This window comes from Plutella xylostella, chromosome Z, assembly GCF_932276165.1.
Source record: "Plutella xylostella chromosome Z, ilPluXylo3.1, whole genome shotgun sequence".
Lineage (NCBI taxonomy): Eukaryota > Metazoa > Arthropoda > Insecta > Lepidoptera > Plutellidae > Plutella > Plutella xylostella.
Window position 1 is genome coordinate 5,815,965 of NC_064012.1, and position 22,247 is coordinate 5,838,211.

Consider the following 22,247-nt stretch of genomic DNA (forward strand, 5'->3'; position numbering starts at 1 on the left):
GTTCGACCTTTGTGCTGATATTACGAATTGAGAGAAAGGGCAAGCCGCGTCGGGAATAAAACTAACCGACTTAAATTGCTTTTGATGAATAAGATGATTCGCTGTCGTAAAATCTGATTTAAATGCATCATTGTTTTTATGCTTTATTCTGGTTCTCACGGTACCGTCCGTGTAGTTTGGGACGACTATTACCATATTACGTAGCGTTATGTGACATCCATTACGTTTAGACGCTGGTGTTATGTGGCCGAGTTCATAAAGCAGTCGGTTCGCATGCGTAACTAGATTATTTATTGATGATACGTAACCGGTACAAGAAAGTGTATCATAATGAATTCTACGCCTCTTCCTATACACGCACTCTTTTCGACTTCCATGTATACTACATATTCTTATTTCTACACGACTCATGCTAATATTGTTGGCATCGATTACGGAAATGCACGAAATTAATACAGTTTCCTATTATTATAACACCCTATACTCCTGACACCTGGCGTGCTATGAGTAGGACATTGAAAAAAAATATAATATATAGTTTAAAAATACCTATATTAAAAGTTTTATGGAGTATCCCTGTTATTCCTTTAAAGTTTTATAAAGTACCTATCCCTAAAACAATTTGTTCTTTGACAAAGCGACAAAACAGTTCAGTAGTATTTTTTTCTATTTTTTAAAAATTTATTAACAATGTATACATTTATACCTCTCGGGGTCAGGAGGCTATTATCCGCCTTCTGTACTTATACGGTCGTTATCATTTGATTTTTCTATCTTACGGGTATAAGCCTTATATTTACTTATTATATGTACCTACGTTGACCAGACGGAAAAGACAATTAGTTACCAAAATAAATCCTACCGTAATACCAGGATCTATCATAATCCTAATCTCTGTTGCGCAGTTTAATGAACGGAAAATAAAATCATACACAAATGAACTACATACACTTCTAGCTCAAGTATCATTTGTTTGTTTTATTACCGCCTCGAGAATGAAACAAGTACATTTATACATGTTGAATTACAACACAAACAGATGCATTTTCCTCGTCGGCCGGCCGATGCAATATAACACCGCACCGCTGCAGGCAATTCATGAATGACGCATTATCCCATACAGATACAACCTTCGCCACACATAATGATATAAATTGCGCAAAATTGATCGGACCCATTTGAATTACCTTGTATCCGTATATGAGAGGCTCGAACGTCTTTGGCGAGGAGGGCGAGGTGGTGTGGTCCGAGTCCCAGCTGAGCGGCTGCCAGTGGTCCAGCGAGTCGCTCGACGACTTGCGCGTGTCCACTGAACTCTTCCTGGACAGAGAGCTCATGGAGCCCACGTAGTCGCGCTTCATGTCTCGGACGCTGCAGGACGAGAGCGCCGAGTCGGGGCGCGAGTAGCTGACGCAGCTGTAGCCGAGCTGGCGGGCCAGCGCCGGGTACGAGCCCATGGAGTGGCGGCTGGAGGGGCAGCGCGGCGTGGGGCTCGGCGTCTCCCGCCGCGGCGCGCGCAGCAGGCTCGGGAACGACGCCGGGTGCTCCAGCTCGCGCGGCCCCGGCGAGCCGAGTGACTCGCGGCGCCTGCACAACCACACCGTTACTCCCGTTCTTATTATGATCAATACATACGTGACAACTAATTAGATGGCAACCACACCTGATGATGAGGCCGTTGACGGGCGACACCGAGTCCCGGTAGTGTCCCGGGGTGGACTCCCGGCTGTGTAAGTAGAGCGAGGAGCGGTGGTGCGATGGCGAGCGGCGGCCGTGCACGTCGCAGTGCGGGTCCGGCTCCACCACCGACGTGACCCGCGGGGAGCGCCGCCCCGCCAGCCCCAGCCCTCCGAACATGGACTCCAGCTGGCGCATGTCCGACCTTCGCTTCACCGCCGTCATGGTTCACTAACTAGTTTTATCCGCGGGCGCGCTGACCATGAAGTGACACAGGTACGGGCCGCGAGTGCGCCGCGTCGACTGAGCGGCGGCGCGGGCGCTGACTCACGCGGCAAGATACAACGATATTATCAGACCCACAATTACACACAACTATAAATATATGCGACAAAGAGGTAAATAATACTCTTCTTGTGCTGCCCATCGATAATAAACAACCGGCGTGGGTGTCGCCAGCTCAGCCAAGGCCGCGGGTACTTAGAGGACAATGTGAAGTAGGTACCGGTAGAGTCTCTGCGGACATTTCCTGTGTTCTAGTAGAATCGTTACGGTAGGCTTGTCGTGTAAACAAACACGGCACTCTGTTTACTTACGACAATAGGGAAATGCATCTGTTTGTTTTATCTTGCAAATATGGATAATTTTCTTATCAACATCGATAATTACTTTATAAACCTTCGATTATATGCGATTGTCACTTTCTCTCGTAGGTTTTGCCGCGTTTCCATTCATTATCTTGCGATTGTATAAAATTTGTCCATTCATAAAAAAACGTACTAAATAATTATATTTCATCGGACAAAAATATCCCAGAGAACATGACGACATAATAATATTACTCAGGCGCGTGGGCTTAAGTTTAACAACAAAATTGACTATAATAGTTTTTGTTACATCGCAATTAACAGAAGGCAAAATTAATTGATGCGTTGGAGAAGATGCTACCAAAACAATCAATAAATTGTACCATTTATATATGTAATACAATATAAGTAATATTAAGTAGCGCCTGCTAAGAGATAATAGTTGACTAACTTTGTGTGGGACGCCCTCGGCTAGATGTTGCGATGACTTAACGGTAAATAAAATCCAGCGTGGACAGTCTGGGTCCATGGATAATTTTGGAGTCTTGGACTGGACTATACACTGAATACCACATTTTAGCTATAGCATGATTTATTATGAGCTAATACTCCTCTGTCCAATAGGACTATCTCCAGCCTACTTCGTCCAACCACGAACGGCTATATACATTACGCTAGATCTGCGTACCGAAGACATATAAAAATTATAAAAATGCAATATAATTATACAAATCTATTATTATCAAAACGCGTGAATAAAGTTCATTATACCTAAGGTATTTTTCAGGCCTTTAAAAGGCTAACAAAGTGATTGATAGCTCCGCAAACATGCTAAATAAATATAGCACATAACGCATACATTTCATCACCACACAGGAATTTCACAAGGAATCTAATTATCATTATCAGTATTCAAAGTTTATGAACACGACACAAATTGATACGCGGCGCGTAGATAAAATATAAAATTATCAAATCTATTAAATTATTCAATGTCATACCTATAATACATAAATGGTGAAATTTAAATATTGTCAAATAGCACTCTAACGCTGAATAAATAGATTCTATATTAAATGACTAAGATGCCCACTTGTATGTTTTAAATTAAATCGGTTAATAAGTAAATAGACTATTATGGGCCGGTCGTATATTACCACCCATGCTGCTACGTGTAATTGGCTAATACGATTAATTCCTTGATTTCATGCTTCCTTGTTAAACAAATTAGCGGAATCTTGTCTTATGCTTATGACGGACTTGTAAATTACGGTCTAATCATGTTGGAAAACGCTGAGGCTGTATGTAGTTATGAAGTGCGGAGTAGAAACAACTTAATAAATATAAGAAAATATTAAAATAATATTAGGTACCTATGACCTATCACCATTAAATTTATTTAAATAATATGACGACCGTCTCATGTCACTCATTGTGATTTAATTAAACTATGATGACTATGATATATTTTAGTTGTAAAACCGATTTAGTATCATACATTACAGCATTAAAATGTTTGCGCTGGAGGGTTGTACCTTTGTGTCTGGAATGAATATAATATGTAAGTATTATGCTGACTGTAGGTACACTAATAATAAGTTAATAAGAATATGATCACATAACGAATATTTTTTTTACATGAATAAGATATGAAATTCATACCAATGGTTCTTCTTCTTCAATCCCGCTACTCCTCCGAGGAGTCTGGGAACGACACCAGGCGCTTCCATCCTTCTTTGTCGTGGGCCAGCAAGTTGAGCTCTGGCCACGACTTCCCTTTCTCTTGGGCCTCGCTGAATATGGACCGCTTCCAGGTATGAGATGGTCGACCGGGTCGCCTTGAACCGCCCTGGGGTTTCCATTGTAGGGCCACTTTCGGGATATGATCGTCAGGTCTTCGGGGTGTGTGGCCCAGCCATCGCCATTTTCGCTCTTGGATGTTTATGTCTATAGGCTTTTGGTTTGTAACCTTCCATAGCTCGACATTGGTGATGGTGTTCGGCAAGTGTCTTCGTATGATAGTTCGTAGACAGTTGTTGATGACCTGAAGTTTGTGTGATATGCCCTTAGTGACCTTCCAGGTCTCGCATCCGTATAGAAGCACAGTCTTCACATTTGTGTTGAAGATGGTTACAAGAACCATAAGCAATCAAAAATTGGGACCCTCGTTACAACATCCAGCGATACTGACCGACCATCCGGTCTAATTGATTCAAAGGATTCATTGTAGGTAAAACATTCACTGGACTCAAGTGGTCTTGGCGCAAAGCAGATATAGATACATAAGTTGCAGCCAAGCCGCAAGACCGCAAACATTGCTAATCCAAAACACAAGGGGATTTAATTATAAAATCTTACCCTTAAGTTTTCACTTAATATGATTCTTTAAATAAATATCTTATAAGAATAGATTATAAATATCTTTAACATTTTAAACACTATAGCCATATAATAGCTTATTTTTTATTTTCTTTCATCTTTCTATCACAGATTAAAATCACATTTTCCGACACAAAACATACAGTGCTCCAAAATTGATAATGCGCATAGAAATCTTTGACAGATCGGTTGTTTTCGATTATGTGACACATGATATTGACTCCTATTTCTTTCGAACAAGGTGCAAAATGCAAGTGTTTTTTTAAGGCTCTTACGATTTAATGATTCGGGTGTGAAGATCTGCATGTGCATTATTAATTTTGGGCAAGTGTACTTAAGTTTACGACTTGTCAGGTATTGGTAGGGATTATTCAAATTACCTAAATTGGGCACTAAAGATGTAAAATAATTTGGTAGGTACTTCATACGTGCATCTACCGAAGCTCAGGCTCTGCCTTGTGTGGATTTCACAAAACAACGAATGTGATTTGTACGAACTGTCATCAGTTTAATAGTCAAGTCTAGTCAACACGTATTTCATAACGCCACTCTCTATCTACACATATAATAGATAAAATACATATCTTTATTATCTATGCATGTTAATTTATTATCTAGAGAATCTTTCGTAGATATCATTTGTTATTTCTCTTCCAGTAATAATTAATATAAAACAAAACATTTTATTTAAATTTGTAAAAGAGTAAATAAATAGAAATTTACGTTTAAGATTCTTCTAAGTTTCCAAGCTCTACTACGCTTTACACAGCCTCAATATTTACGCATAGCAAATTAGCAATATATCACAGTGCAGAAATTTAGGAGGCGCAGCGTTTATAATAGCAGTGAAATTGAAAATATACATTTGGATGTACCTACCCGAAAAATTTATCAAATTAATAATTATTTTGATACATTTTTCGGGTAGGTGTTTACTTCTCGGTAAAAAAAATATCTGGCTCGAAATATCGATGCGTTGGCGAATTTTGGATTTGCTTTTATACCATTACCAACTTCTTGACCGGCGAACAATGTTACTTCATTCTGATAAAATTTGATTTAAATTATTTAAAACTTGGAAGACGGGATTTCCGGCTTTCCTGTTAGTAAAAACATCAGAAGATCTATTGAATTGACCAACTGAACGGAGCAGATAGCCATGCGCCATACCTTTAAATAATAATCAAACTTTTTTTATTCGTCGTAAAATTAATACATTCTTGACGAAAGTCATATTAAAACTTCCTCATTTGGAGGGAAAAGTGCTCTTATACGAATAATAAACAGGGGGCTCCAGAGGCATCTTTCAAATATGGAACTTAAAAGTATGTAAAATGGTGTGTATACTTATAAAACCTAATGGAAGACACTCCCTAAATGAGCTGGCTGGCTGTTAAAATAATTTGGACTCAACCTGTGTAATTTATTATTTTCTTAAATTAATTATAACCAGGTAATATTTTTTTATTTACAGACTCCTCTGGTAAAATCAAATCTAACTAGCTCTAGATATTTAACTAAGGAATAACTTGAAAAAATATACTTAAAAAACATTTTTAAATGATACAGCATTCATTTTTAAACTTTGTTGACTGAGATCAATAACGGGGCTATAGAGGATTTAGTAACAAAATAAAATCGCTTGCTTTTGACTACCCCTTTGAATTAACGTTGGTCGTGAGCAGAATATGTAGGTATGTATGTACCTATATATGTGTATGGATTTTTATGCTGCTGGAACTCAAAAAGCTGATCTCGGATCTATAACACTATCTCGTTCCATTTTCGAGTTTTACTATAGTCATACCGAATAACAGTGTCTTTAAGGGTCACATTGTTTAGTGTGTATTTCTTTTGAAAATTTTCCGATAATATAGAGTGCATTTTTATAAAATACTTCCTACTATTAGTACTTTCGTAACTAAGTTATTTAATTAGTTTAACCAGCTTAGTGCACGCTGGAAAATACTAGAGCAAGAAGAGAATGAATCTGTATTAAAAACAATAATTTAGTATTTCTCTGCTTCGCCATAAAAGGGGAATTATAAAACGAGCGAACAAAAAAAAACTTTGCGACTGATGATGACATACTGTTTTAATAACTTGAGCGGTATGAATTTGAGTAAGCGAAAAATTAACTAAACTCACGACGAATATTGATTTATAATAAAATCCAGAACGAGCTTACAAAAAGTGGATTGTGATAAATCCATTTCAGATATTAAAATTTTATCCGAGCGACTAAATTACTAAGTGAGCGACTGGAAATACAGAGAGAGCAACTTCAATATTAAGATATAGATTCGATTTTTCTAAGTAAGGTTAAACTTAGCGAACTACTAAAAAGTTCACTTTGAGCAAAGTTTTGTATGCTGCTTTATTAATGATCATTGGTTACTGATATTCTATTTGAGGGCTTATGTTTTTTATTTAGATACGCTTTTTTAATGAAAACTACAGATTTTTAAATGCGCGTGAATTCGAATGGGGGCGCGGGTGGGGCGACGAATCGTTGCAGTCAGGTGAGTTGTAGTAGGGCTCCTCATACCTATCAATGTTTCTTAGTATTAATAAGAAGTTTTTTTTAGTTGACTGATGCGTCTTATTTTATTTTTTGTTCATTTGATTGAAATAAATGCATGCATATTACTTAACTTTTACGGAGTACATTGTTTTATTTAATTACCCTTATATTTCAATAATAAAATTTCTCAACTAATAGAATAGTGTTTCTTCAAATAGTTATTTCATATTATTTTTATTTTTTAAATGTGAGCTCATTATACTCTGCTCATTAGTGTACTCGAAACACTTCATTTAAAATAAAATGCTGCTCAGTATAAAAAATACATTTGCCAAATATTGAAAAAAATGCAGGACGTAACGTTGACACTCAAACAAATATTAGGTCGCTCAAACATTATGAAGCTGCTCATTTTGTATTTTAAGTAACTCAAATTAATGTTTGTAAGTTGCTGTTCTGTTGATTTCTCGTCACTCGCAGTCAGTCGCTCACTTAGTAATTCTATAACCCAAATTAATTAATTTTGACACTTAGAACTGTAATTTACAGTCACTCGTTTTATTGCTACCCGCCATAAAATCTGACTTAGCAACGAAAAAATATGTGAATGTTTCTGCACATAAATGTTATAGCTAGGTGTTATGTACATGTCGCAGTCATCTGGTTAAATACTAAACTACTACTTAACTCACCAGCTCGCTCATTGAATGACAGTGTTCAATTGAATGACTAGGCCGAGCGTTGATTGAACAAGCATCACTAAACGTCCAACTAGTTAGCGGATTAAAACATAGCCGTTTGAACAGCGCGGACGCAAAATCAGGTGATTGAATTTTGTAAAAAAAAACCACTGCAGTGCTAGTAGTCAAAAAACAAATATGGCGTCAAACAGCTGGCACAAAAGGCACTGTATTGATATTTTAACTTTAAAGTACGTTATTTGTTATTTATAATGTGACAGCATGGATTTACCTATTATTACGCCGCCGCTGCTGGCAATTATGAAACAACAAAATCAAGGTACGTAGATTGTTATTGATTAGTTTATTTGTGAGATTAGAGCTTTGTGACATAGTGTTTTTGTTACACAATAACAATTAATTCACGTTAATGTTACGCTGTGTGGAACCCAAAGAAAAACATTAGATAAACATTACTAAATTGCCATATCCCATTCAACGCCTTCGCTAAATGACTTTCAGTTAAGACGTTGAACGTAATATTCAACGACGTGACGAGTTGATCTTTAGTGATATTGTCATTCAATGACCGAGCCAGAGATTCAATCACACAGCAGGTTGAACCAGATGACTGCGACATAATATAATGGTATCCATATGAATGTATTTTTCAAGGATATAAGTTCTTTTTATTTATTTTCAAGGATAACATCGCTACTGGTATCACTTTTAGGCGTGTATCAGCACCTCTGGTGCTGTGAGCCCGTTTGTTTGAACCGTAATTACAGGCCCATTCTTAGTAGGTATAATATTATGTACATACATAAAAATATACTAAGAAACACATAGTGTTTAATTTACTAAAAGCAGTTTTATATAATAGTGAAAATCTTACGTTCATGGCGTTGATATTTTCTATGTTGCCGTCCATTTCATTTTTCCTGAAAAAGACAAAAAAAACGATTAAAACATCTAAAATTACTCCCAAAGAAGTGTAGCTGTTTAAAAACACGCCACTCAACTAAACTACGAAGCATATCTAATCTACCAAACTCAAAAACAAAACACGTTTGAAAGAAAACAATCGAAGGTCAATACACCTTAACAAGACTTATCACGGAGCGGCGCCATAGCCAATTCGAAAATTCAAAATAAGAATCTCGATGAAGCGGTCTCATTCACTGATCACAGACAACATAGACCACTGACATGCTCGCTTGTTTGAGAAAACTGCAAAGTAATTGGCCATCTAGTATTCAGAAAAAAAATGCGAGCTCACTGTACCGCGGAAAATGCAACAGAGGGAAATGGTAATGGCCTAGAGACGAGCGTTCTAGACACAGTTATTAATTTAACGACGGATGCTTTTTACGGTTGAACAAAACTCTACATCCTGCAGCAAAACGATGGTCATAGAAAATTTAAAATGAAAAGTCCAAAACAAATTCATATTTTTTATATATAAAAAAATTATAGGCTGAGATCGGAAAGTCGTCAGCGGATATAGCAAGGCAATGACGCGTGCTGTATAATGATGTAGTTAGCTAGTTAGAGATAATTAATTGTATCGCGGCAGTTACATTCAAGATATCTCTGATGCATACCTCATGAAGAGCTGGTCGTTCGGCTCCGCAGGGTTGATTGATGTGTTCTTCATGTTTGACAGCATACCAGGGGATATGTTTCCACTTTGCTCTAGGCTGAAATGTAAGAAAATATTATGTTTAATAAAAACCGAAATGTAAACATCTCATTAAAATAGTGAATTACTGGCCGCGTTTCTCTCAATGAATAGTACCTAGGAGTAGATTATAATTAAAGATCCAACATTCTGATACGGTATTGATAGTCAGGTAATCTGACTTGATATCCTAACCAAACTTCGAAACAAAGCGGCGGAAAGGGTAAGTTAACGTTAACAATGTCCGGGATAGTTAATATGTTATGCCATAGATAGAGTTTCCACAAATAATGTCTATCGAACTGCTGTGCCGGTCGGATGTTAATAAAATAATACGGAACTAAACTTACGCATTTTGCTGCTTCATGTCGGACGAGTAGAGGTTCCGGAGATAGTCGTCGCACTCGCGCTGCTTCTGTATCTGGTACTCCTTGAGCAGCTCGCGGCGGAAGTCCCCGTCGGGCCCGGCGGGGGCGGGGGCGGGGGCGCCGGGGGCGGGGGGCTCCGCCAGCGACGAGCGCTCGGTGGACGCCGCCGCCGTCGAGATGGACGCCGACGAGAAGTCCTGCCGGTGCTCGGGCGTGGTGGCCGTGGAAGCACCCACGCTGCTCTCGTTCGTCTTCGACTCCCCGATCGGCTTCAGCTGCTCATCTATCGGCTTCAGCGTTTCATTGAACCCGTGGAACACGCTCTCCCCGTTCTTGTTGTCGAACAGCCGGTCCACGGACGTGTTCATCAGCTTGTTGCCCTTGATGCCGGTGAGGTGGAAGGCGCCGAAGCACGACGACGAGTTGTAGTCGACGGCGGACATGGCCATGACAGCGGGCAGGCGCGGCGCGCCGTCGGGCAGCGGGCGCAGCGAGCGCGTCATGGCGTCGGCGGCCGAGCGCGGGCGGCGGAACGGCATGGCCAGGTGCGGGAAGGTGCGCGGCTTGATGGGCGTCACCAGCATGTGTTCCGTCCACGACGTGTGCAGTGACGGCCGCTCCAGCTTCTCCACGTCCACGTTCAGCATGCGCTGCTCGAAGGGCACGCTGAACGTCTCGGCCGGGATGGACTGCAGCCACGACAGCAGGCTCAGGTCCGACTCGTCGAACCCGGAGCCGTCGAGCAGCCGCGAGAAGTTCACTTCATTCGTCTGGGCCTCCTTCGACCCGGTCGCCTTCGCCTGGCAATAATTCACGCATGACTCGTACAGGATGCCCTTGATGAGCAGCTGCATGAGGCGGTCGTTCTTGGCGCTCTTGGCCACGACACCGCCGCTCTTCTTGTCGCACGGCAGGAAGGCCTCCACCAGCGGGTACACCTCGCGGAAGCACTGCACGCGCGCGTTGCTCGGGTTCCACTTCTTGAACTGCACGTGGTCCGTGATGCTCGGCAGCGTCAGTAACAGACACAAGTTGGAATACTCCTCTTTAGACGGCGCGAGCTTCTCGAGATCGCTGAGCACTTTGACGACTTCATCAACAATGTTCTCCACGTTATTGTACGCTTTGATTTCGGATCTGATGCAGAGAAGTTCAATATACTTGTGTCGGAGGATGGCATAATTAAACTTGTCTGTTTCGAAGGCTTTGAGGGCGGAGAGGGGTTGTATGAACTCGAGCACGTCGTCCCACTGGCCGTCGAGGATGAGTTGACGGAGGAAGAGTACGTCGTCGGCGAAGCTGCCGTTGATGACGCCGGTCTCGCGCTCGAGCGACAGCTGCGTGATGTGCAGGTCCCGGTTGTGGAGGAACTCCAGCGCCAGACGCACCACGTCATCCTCGCGAAGGTTCAGGTGCGTCGACGGCATCGCTAGAGAGAAAACAGTAGTGAGTCACGAGTGGAATGCATTAATAAAACATATCTGACCTGTGTCCTTATAAGCGTGGCCACTATGCTAATTATGGTGGTGTTGGGCTATTAAACTACTTTATGTCCTAGACCTACATGTATTGGATATCTGTGGTTGATTTTCGAACTGGCTTTCATGCATGAATTTGTTTAGTTTAATTGGTTCATCAGCAATTTAGGTTTGGAGAGTGTTTTCGTGAATAGAACATTGTAAAATCTGGAAAATGGAGTCTACCAAGTCCTTTCAAGACAAGAGTTTTCCAAGTATTTCAAATCTTTAGAGTACTTTTAGCTAGTCTCTCATGAACATGGGTTGTTATATTATATTATTTAACCTTCAGGCAGATTTGACTGGAAGAAATACAATTTAAGCAATAAGTACACCCTTGTATACTTATTTAAATGATAACTATTCTGTGCCTTGTTTCATTGTATGTGTGTGTATTATGTATGTATGTTGTATACAATAAAGAGTTTTTAATGTAATAAATAAATATTATAAAATAAGTAATACTGTTGCTGTTATATTGATATTCTTTATATACTTAAAAAAACAAGCAATTATGGTAAATAAAATAAAATACATATTTATCTTGCATAGGCTGAATCTGTTCACTGCAGCAGCACTCTTACTCTAGAATAAGCTAATATTCTAAGCAAAATTTCAGATATTAAAAAAAATAAAACTGTAAGAGTGGTGGTGGCATAATGTCCTCTCAATCGAGAGGCTGTGGGTTCAAGTCCTGGCCTGTACCAATGAATTCTTCAATTGTGTTTTCAATTAAGGAGTTTAAGTACAATATTACCACATGCTCTTACTGTGATGGAAAACATCGTGAGGAAACCTGCACATCTAGATTCTAGATGTGTATCCTAAGTGCATTGTACTTATCCTAAAACGGCGATATGGTTTGCAACCTATCACATGAGTACAGATGTGCTGCGAAAAGTGGATGGCTCGCTTTGTGAGCCACCTCTGACTACCCCTGTGGGGATTACCGCAGGGTGTGCAGTTGTGTGCATATGTATATGTATATGAAGTTATTAAAACTGTATGCATTTTTTTGCACAAACAAGCAGCAACTGTAGAAAGTTTCATTCAATCATTAGTTGTGATAAGGTCTCCTTTCCATAAATAGGTGTTAGCTTTGGTCCCTTGTCACAAATCACCAATATATTGTACTGATAATTAGTATAAAAATGTATCTTATTGGACAGGATTACTATTGTATTTGACTACATGACAAAGGATTGGCTCCTTTCACCATGGCAACAAAACCTAGTCTTGCATAAGAGCTTTTGTCACCAACAACAATAAAAAGAAGAATTGTAAAGGATTCAGTAAGTAAATGGAACTTCATGGTTTTAGAAAGAATTTAATCATTTTATCCATTGTATAAGACTAAAAATTGTATGATGTGTTCCACTGTGAAATAAGCAGCTCTTTATTCAATTAATTAATATATTATACATTATACTTAGCTCTGAAATGAAACATCTAATATAAGATAAGATGTTTCATTTCAGAGCTAAGTTATAAGAGCTATTTTTTTATTATTCAATAAATTTTCTACAATAAAATATATTTATAGAATTTAAGGTATGTATTGCCATTGGATGTTTAATGAGTTGGAGAGAAGTTATGTTTTAAATCAGTTTATTAAATATATAGTAGAGAAAGCTAAATGGAAATAACATAGCATGTTCTGCACCCACTTACACCAAACTCTAATAGAAATTATTGGAGCGTCTCTGACACCTCTCACATTCCTAAGAAATTCATCACTATTTCATACAACTTTTATTTAATTCAAAAATAGCAACAAATTGATTATTTCGTGTTTTTCTTTCTGTACAGTGTGACTAAACCATTGCGCCCACCTACACAAATGTTACGATCCATATAAAGCCTACCAGAAACGATTTTACCACCTTACACCATGCTATACTTAGGAATATATCGAATGAACTTAATTAAGTATTAGAAATTGATAACAAAAACAAAAAACTGGAATCTCTAGTTTACAGTTAGAGAAACTACAACACATAAAGATATTTTAAATCTTACTGAATCTACTTACTTGCCAGGTTTGCCTATTAAATATTCGGCTGTGGACCCTAAGCCAATTTCCAACACATTCGCACTATTTTTCACTAATACATATTGAATTTTAAATGGACCGTAAAGATTTCGTTGATTTCATTCGAGTGTATCATTAAAATCCACAAGAACAAGAACAAGAAAATTGTAGAGAGCAATAACACCACCAACGAACGACAGCAACGAACGACGATGTCAAAATTGTCTATGCTTTTGTCAGATAGCTAAATATTTGGTCTGTGAATAATATCGCTAGGAAGTGATTATTCTGAGATCAAATAAAAACTATGGTTAGATTAAGGTTATATATCTTGTATAATTAATTAAGTTTATGACATGCATAGTCATTTTCGGTACAAATAGTTTCATTGGGTGCGTGAATACGTCCTTGAGTAGGCCTTTTCAAGTAAATATAAAATTGGCAGATATGACGACTATGGCTGATAGTCGCTGATTCCAGTCCATAAACCAATAAAAATGATACCCAGATATGTCACTGCAGTGCAGTGACATCTGTCACTTTATCTTCATTGTTGAAAACGCTCGCTGGTCGTCTGCTGTGTCGTGAATTTTTATAGTTTATTTTTGTTTACCCGACAATTCTAATTTATTATTTAAAGCGGATTTTAAAGGTATGTAGTTTGATCTTCCTATTTGATATTATGTAATAGTAGTCCATGCATCAATATCCCGTCATTTGGTTCCAATCTGTGACTCAGAATTCTGAAATCCTCTCAAGGTTTTTTTGTTACACCTACAGACAGACCAATGGGATCGAGCTTTATATTATCGAATCATACCTAAAAATAGCAGGTGTCGAGGTTAGCGTGAATGCTGTTGATTTTTTAATGGAATTTTGTTTTTTTTGTGCGCCAGGTGTGTGGTGAAAATGGAGAAGGGTGGTAATCCTCCTCCGTATGCTTGGAGTAACAACATGCAGGCGCCGCCGGCCGCGCCGCCGAGCTACTCGCAGGCCGTGGGCGGCGTGGGCCCCTCCAGCCCCTACACCCCGCAGTACCCACCATGTACGTATCTCCAACTCAGTTTTGTCCCAGACCCGCGATTTCTCGGAAAAACACTAGCCCACGCACACAGTTGCCATGGATACACGCCTCCTTGTTACATTGGAAAAGAGAAAACATTTCCATTTCTAAGAGGCTTATGCTCATTTATAAGCTGATAAGAGGCTTAAATATTATTTTTCTTAGAATTTTCTTGAAATCAATATGTAAGTAGGTACTTGTTATTTTCCATCAAGCTTTCAATGTTTTTATGTACAATAACTTAGAATATAAATCTGTTAAAACTTGTTGCTATCCTATGGTATGATATCAATAAATTTACAGTGTCATCTGATCTGTATTTCTGTGTTACATGTAACTGACAATAATGCAGGTCCATGTAGGGTAATCAGCAGTACTGTAGCAATCAGCACTAGGGAAGATCAACCCAATGACAGAATCACGATCATGACCAACGTTAGAATACTTTCGTCATCATCATTATTGGGCCCTATAGTAGTGTGATTCTGCCCGAGACACAATCCAATGCCATCCAATCCATCCTTCATTCTCATCTTTGATTTTGTCCATGTTTGAACATTTTACTAAATTCCTTTGTCAAGCTGATAGATGTATAAGTTTACATTTTCACATGAACCAATCCTGTGCTATGACCTCAACTTTATGCCAGCGTCAACAAGACTCCTAAACAACAGTGTACATACCTCAATGTGGTATAAACCACCCTTTCTTTTGTTTGTAGTAGTCCATTATAAGGATGAAGAGATTATTTTAGTTAGATTGACAATAATTTTATTATGTGGCTGAAACCTGACCCTGACCTATTGAATTTTCTCAATTCTAGCTGCGGGACCGCAAATAGTGACCACAGTAGTACCTGTGGGTTCACACCCAACGCACATGATCTGCCCGAGTTGCCATGCGGAGATCAACACGGCCACGCAGACCAAGCCTGGTCTCATTGCTTACATCTCCGGTGCCATCATCTTCATATTGGGGTGAGTTATAAACTTAGTATATTATTTTCTGAATAATTTGATACAAAAATTTGCCCAATCCTAGCCTAGTCCAGCCATTTTAGTAACACCAGCAAACAGCAATTCTGCTTATCTTAGCCTGCCTGTCCACCAGTGCTCTGCTCATGCAATTTACGCTCTGCTCAATGGTTATATTTTTCTTCGCACACTTCTTCGGTACCCTGTGCACTGGTGGACAAGGACCCTTATGCGGTGCTAAGGCAGTCATTAGTTGTTAGTTGCTTACAGTCCATGACTGACACTAATTAATTATTGCAAATGCTATATAATATTGTAGTGCTCATGTATGTCTAATCTCATATTTAAATAAGATGCAGTTTTTATTGACAAATCTCAAGGTTTGCCACTACTACCTCGTCAACATAGTTTTAGTCTCCTAATCTGACCTCAAGTGTTTCCTCTATTCTTGCTAAATATTTAAGAACGAACATTAAAGCTTGGCTTGTGTTGTGACTCATTTACAGTGTGGTATTGTCCTTGACATAAAACCACAGATCTGACGTAAATGTTCACTTCTCAAATGTGCATAAAGGTGCCAAATGGCCACGGACGGCATGAGGTTACATCCGACGACGCGCGACGACATGTCGCAAGTCGCAACGTCACTTGTCATATTGTTTACACATATTTCTATTTCATGGTTAGATATGACGTCGCGTCATAAAAATCTGTGAGTTTTTGACGGTTTTTCAATGCAAATGCTTGATTAAATTCACATTGGTGGGTTGCGTTATGTCGTCCCAAACGAACTATTAAAAAATATCTATTATGGCAGCAACGATACAACGCAGCAATCGTCGTGTATGTGTGTGGGCGCCCTAAGGGTTACTTAATTAATCGGGCAATTTAATATCGACAATTCAAGCGCAACTTAATTTAGCCTTAGGAAATGAGTTTTCTTGTTGTCTTTGGGCAAATTTAGGTTAGAAAGTCTCATAAAATAATTTATTTTACGTTATTAAAAACGATGGCACGTAATGGCCAGGGAAAAGGAAGCAGTCAGATATATTATGCTAAACTGACCTACTTACAAAATAGTTCACTCAAGTGACGTAGACGTGCGACCATTGACGCATTAAAAATAACTACCTTTTAATAACTTGATTATGAAAACAGCGTATTCATACAAACGGCGCTATATTATAAACTAGCTGTTCCCGCGCGCTTCGCTTCGCCTTAAAAAGTTTTCCCGTGGGAATTCCGGGATAAAAAGTAGCCTATGTTTTTTCCCAGGGTCTAGACCATATGTATACCAAATTTCATTCAAATCCGTCCAGTAGTTTTGGCGTGAAAGAGTAACAGACAGACAGACAGACAGACAGACAGACACAGTTACTTTCGCATTTATAATATTAGTTAGGATTAATATTAATACAGTTTCTACTCGCTATGAATAGTCTATTCCTGTTCATTAGATTTAATCTAATTATGTACAGTTACTTTTAAGATGTTGATCTTCAACCTAATCTCATATTGGCGAAAGTTTGTTAGTGTGTTTTTGTAAGCTATAGCTTTACATTTTTGTACTTTGTCGAACTCACAAACCGCCTATTTATTCATTCAAACATTGACGGTTTATTAGTGTGACAAAGTACAAAATCGTACAGCTATTAACGAAGCTGAGCATGTTTGTTTGTTACTACTTGCTGTGCCAACTTAACTTATAAAATAAAAAATATAATTATATAAATCAATAGCCGATTTTCATATTTTACTTTTTATCCTGGAATTTTACCGGAAAACCTTCCTTTATGGCGAAATAATGCTGGCAAAAAATCTTCCCAAATGATTTCTATAATAAGAATTCTTCTTTGTCCTCATAATAATATGGTACCAATATTTTGTGTATATTTGAGCAATTACAACGTGCGAACTCAGCGGCTGTTATGCTTCACGGGTCTGTTATCGACGTCGATACATACGTTTAATGCGCGTTCCACCAACAACATCGCCGTATTTATGTCGAATAGCGATATGGTGACTTTTATCTACGTCGATAACGAACCCGTGTAGCGACAGCAGTCATAAATCATCTTACCAGACTTCAATAACGCGATCTGTCAATATTTTTCACTGTAACCTGTACCCCGCGTGATGGATGACTCCAGGATTCATCGTCTTAACCTGCACCTATTGTTCCACTTCCAGGGGTATATGCGGCTGCTGCCTGATCCCGTGCTGCATCGACAGCTGCATGGACGTGCACCACAAGTGCCCCATCTGCGCCGCATACCTCGGCCGCTACCGCCGATGAATCATCACAAAACGTTATCAAAAATTCTTACATTATTCACTAATACTTGGTAAGGATAAATGTTTCGTTCACAATTTACAATCAATGAACCAGTGGGCCCACTCCGAAAGATAGTAAGTCACAGCCATAATTGGATGTTTAATACAACGATAACTTCTGCGTCTTGTAAAGACACCCATCGTAAATATTAAATCCATTTTACAACATAAAAGTACCCAAATGAGACTTACCTACAAGAAAATCTTTAATTATATAGTTGGAGTATGGGCCAGTTCTCAACATCACAATATTGTTTTTATTTACATACATACACACGGTAAACTAGATTTTGTGTTTAGTTCTATTATGTGGTTATTGTGTGTTTGTTTGTATGACACGTACAAGCAGCTAATAATTTAATAACACTTACTACAATATTACATACTGTTTGTTCATGTAAGCGTATTATTTTAAGAATAAATATTGTTTTATTGTAATTAATTATATTATACACACGGTGAACTAGGTTTTGTGTTTAGTTCTATAGTGTGGGTTTCGTTCAATGATTCTTTCTGTGGGCTGCTTATAATTTAATAACACCAAAATCTATACATACTGTTTGATAATAATTATGTACCCGTATTTTTTTAAGAATACCATAATCTAGCAACAGTTGCAAATACGCTAAAAAATATACTTATAGCTTTTTCTTTTAAGACAACTTTAATAGTACAAATCATTAATTACTCAGTAGGAAGGTACGCGGTTTCCAGAATATTGGTGTTAGGCTATTATTTAAATGAGTAGGTATACTTCTTAATTACAGTCGTCGAAATATAATAGTCCCGTTTGGACAGCTCGAAAATGTATAGGATGACAGCTGGTGTCAAATCTAAATCATAAAAAATCTATACAATAAGTTACTTTTGGTGCTTCAAAAGTTCTTTTTTCTTTCAGCCGTTAAAAATAAGCCAGATTATGTGTCTTTTTATGTATTTCATCAAGTAAATCAAGAGTAAATAGCAAATTTGTGTAGCTGTCCAAACGGGCCTATTATATATTAGGACGACTGTAATGGAAAATCATCACTATTCATCACACATGGCACAAATTATGCACACCACAAATATATCTTATTAGATTACTATTTTCAATTACCTCTGTTGTTATTATTATTTATCGATAATGGTTAGTAAGATATATGATATAATTAGATTGGTTCCGAAGACTCAAAATTAAATTTAGATCGAAAATTTCATAGATTTATAAATAAGACTTTACATTATGCTGACTGATGCTCTAAATTTCTCAATTTGTCTCTCCGGAATCCTAACAACTTGGCATCTAGTATGAAAACATCAATTAACCTGTATTTAAGCATATGGAAATATATATAGGTGACTTTTATACATTTTTATATATAAAACAATATATCTATCTACATATTTATACATTCGATAAAATATATAATTTTTATAAATACTATCTCTACATCATATTGCAAAAACACTTCCTGCGTCTGTCTGTATGTGCTTAGATCTTTAAAACTATACACAACAGATTGTTATGTGTTTCTTTTTAAATGGAGAGGTTGATTTTAAAAAGTTAGTAAGTATACCTTATAAAATGGCGATTATCTACCGTCTTCCATTTATTATGTTTATGTCCTATTACTTTTTTTGGAATAAGATCTGATTTAGTAGAATACTATTCGAACATACCCTTTTTATAAAATTCACAGATCAAAGAGTTTTGGGTCCAGAAATCCATTACATTAAAAAAAAAACATTTACGATTAATTCTATTTATCTTGGCCTTAGACACTTCCTTCCTCTCTTTCCTTCCTTCAAAGTCTTCCCGAAATAATTAAAAAGTATAATTTTGGTTACTAGGTAGTGTTACTTGTTTTTCGATTATGATTGAATGTTTTCTTCCAGCATCTTGAAAATATTCCAGACCTCAACATTTTTATAGGATCTTTATATATCATGAAAACATCAAAATAATCATATGAAATCTCTTGACCAGATAGAGAAACATAATTATAAATGTTAGATATTTATTTTTAAGTAAAAGGTAATCACACAAATGAATATTAACACACAAATAAAATAGGTAAAGTTATTTATTTAAGAAGTAGTAATGATTATTAAATGTTGCGCATTGGTCTTTGTTAATGTGTCTCAAGTTTGTAAGTTGCACTTTGTATTATGTTTATGTACAATCAAAACCGCCCTTTCAGTATGTACCATATGAATGAATATTTTGTAATTTTCTTGAACAAGTTATATACTTATCGCATTTCATGTCAGATGTTATTGTGTTTTGGTCTTCGGTAGCTAACGTTGAAATGTAACGTCCATGAATTATTTATTTATTAAGTATTAAGTTATTATAATAGTCAAGTTTTTTATTTACGCATTTTATATCTAACAACTACTTACTGGATCTGTTATAAAAATACCTATTGTATTTGCAGAATAAACTGATTAAGGTTAATTTGAATTGTGTTTTTCTATATGTATTTCGTTTATTACCATTTACCGCGTGACACAACGATATTTTAATACGAACTAGATACTACGACTAAATACAAAAGAAACTTCTCGTCAAATAATACCCCACATCTATCACTGAGTTCTAATTTTCAATTAGTTCGGGTTGTCATTAGGTTGAACTTAAAACGGTTAGAGATTGAACAAAATGCGGACCGTTTTTTGCTTTGTTTTTGTATGAGTAAATTTAGTAAATTAAAGAGTTTTTTTTTCCACAGACAAACTGTGTATATACTGTTTTGATGGGCAATAACTGTTAAACCAAAATAAAATAAGTACACTTTAATAAATAAATATAGAATTAAAATAAATAATAATGTGACACACTATTTTGTTCGTATACCTCCATACTTACATACTATATGCTCACGACTGTAATCCATTGTTCGTACATTGTTAATCTAAGGTGTAACCCATCATCAGCGTCGGAAAAAATGAAACGAATCCATTACCGTTCGTAATATATGGGTTTTAACACCAAACCAAACTGATTGCAGCGAGCATATAATAAGGCGAGGTAAGAGCGTAACTGAATTGTCGCGTGTTGCACATTCACGTCAAATGGCTGAACCGATTTTAATGAAATTTGGTATGGTGTCAGCTGACACCCTGGATTAACACATATATGGTACTTTTTATCGCGGAATTCCCACGGTAAAACTTTTTAAGGCGAAGCGAAGCTTGTGGGAATAGCTAGTACCTATGTGTATATTTTTTTTACTATATGTGTACCTACCGATGCCTATATTACTGCCTACCTTGAGGTCGTTGTGTGAGATGTCCTCTCATATAATTATTCTCGGAATCGTATGTCATCGTAACCAAAGCAATATTTTTTCCAACCCAGGTAGGTAGTATGCTATACAACCTAACCTAAATAGCCGTTCAGGCCCTCCTCTGGCTCGAATGGAATCTTTGTGCATAAGTGCATAACGCTCCTAAGCTTGGACCATTTCCACAGCTGGCCCACTGCGGCGGCGGATTGGTTCTTGGGGTCATCCATCAAAATGCGTAAAAAAATATCAATGTAATTTTTTTCGATATTTTCTGATCAACAAAGAGAACTATCTAACTGCTGCCGAAACAGCAACCGGGACCCACGGCTGAACGTGCCGTCCGAAGCAGTTATAATATTCTAGTCTATGGTCCGAAGCACGGAAGCGCCCAGAAAACAACCACATGAAATCGGTCACCCATCCAATAACCAATGAGTGCGTGCCATGTGTTGCTTAACTTCAATGATCAGTTGCAGTACCTAAAACTATAAAGTCCTGAAAACGGAAGTGGATCGTAAATAATTGTTAAAGACCGTATTTAATCATTAAATATTTATTTAAGGACAAATCCGTTAAAAAGATCTTATAAATCGGTATTTATTTTTAATATTTATGTAAGTATATACCTATGTAATTAAATAACTGACAATGATAAATGTCTCTGTCTTTGCCAAATCGCACTCTTTATTATCAGGACTTTATAGTTGGTCTGTACAATCACTTAAGCAAGCAATACTACGGACCCTTCCTGAAACTAGTGTTTAAAGTCCGCTGAAGAATAATAAAATTAGAAAGGGCGCAAAGAGCCGTCCTAAAAGTCAGTCACTCTTTACCATTTTTCTTCCCTACGAAAGATCTCTACTCTTTGTCGAATGTTCTCTCTATCCGTAAACTATTCGTTCTTAATACCATACTAAAGCAACACTCTAGCCTCAAATATGACCCATCTATTATGCAAAATAGACGCGTGAAACATATGATCTGCCGCTCAAATACAGTTATGAATACAGTGTTCTCGAATAGATTCTTTGAATTCTTGGGAGGTTACCTTTATAATAAGGCAAATAAAATACTTCAAATATACTCGTTAACCAAAGCAAACGTCAAAAAAGTTGTATCGGAATGGCTTAGATCACTTGATTATGAAGAAACCGAAAAT

The 22,247-nt window shown here is 37.6% G+C and overlaps 2 protein-coding genes across 3 annotated transcripts in view; one reads left to right on the forward strand and one right to left on the reverse strand.

The window, feature by feature from the left end:
* The window catches only part of LOC105387418 (WD repeat-containing protein 47), a 38,844-nt gene extending 25,193 nt beyond the window's left edge, over window positions 1-13,651 (reverse strand). The window contains exons 1-4 of one of the 2 annotated variants that reach the window (XM_048632851.1): window positions 13,446-13,651; window positions 9,879-11,325; window positions 9,452-9,547; window positions 8,743-8,788 (exon numbers count right to left, since the gene is read on the reverse strand). In XM_048632851.1, coding sequence (XP_048488808.1) covers window positions 8,743-8,788; window positions 9,452-9,547; window positions 9,879-11,323 — 1,587 coding nt within the window. In that variant the 5' untranslated portion in view covers window positions 11,324-11,325; window positions 13,446-13,651. Of the gene's footprint in view, window positions 1-1,187; window positions 1,588-1,663; window positions 2,294-8,742; window positions 8,789-9,451; window positions 9,548-9,878; window positions 11,326-13,445 lie in introns of those variants that run through there. The other variant, XM_048632852.1, reaches the window with a different exon arrangement.
* A 302-nt stretch (window positions 13,652-13,953) lies between these two features.
* LOC125491230 (LITAF domain-containing protein) lies at window positions 13,954-20,256 on the forward strand. Its single transcript, XM_048632712.1, has 4 exons — window positions 13,954-14,097; window positions 14,342-14,490; window positions 15,332-15,485; window positions 17,673-20,256. The coding sequence occupies exons 2-4, from the start codon at window positions 14,355-14,357 to the stop codon at window positions 17,776-17,778; spliced, it is 396 nt and encodes a 131-aa protein (XP_048488669.1). The 5' UTR covers window positions 13,954-14,097; window positions 14,342-14,354; the 3' UTR covers window positions 17,779-20,256.
* The last annotated feature ends 1,991 nt before the right edge of the window (window positions 20,257-22,247 follow it).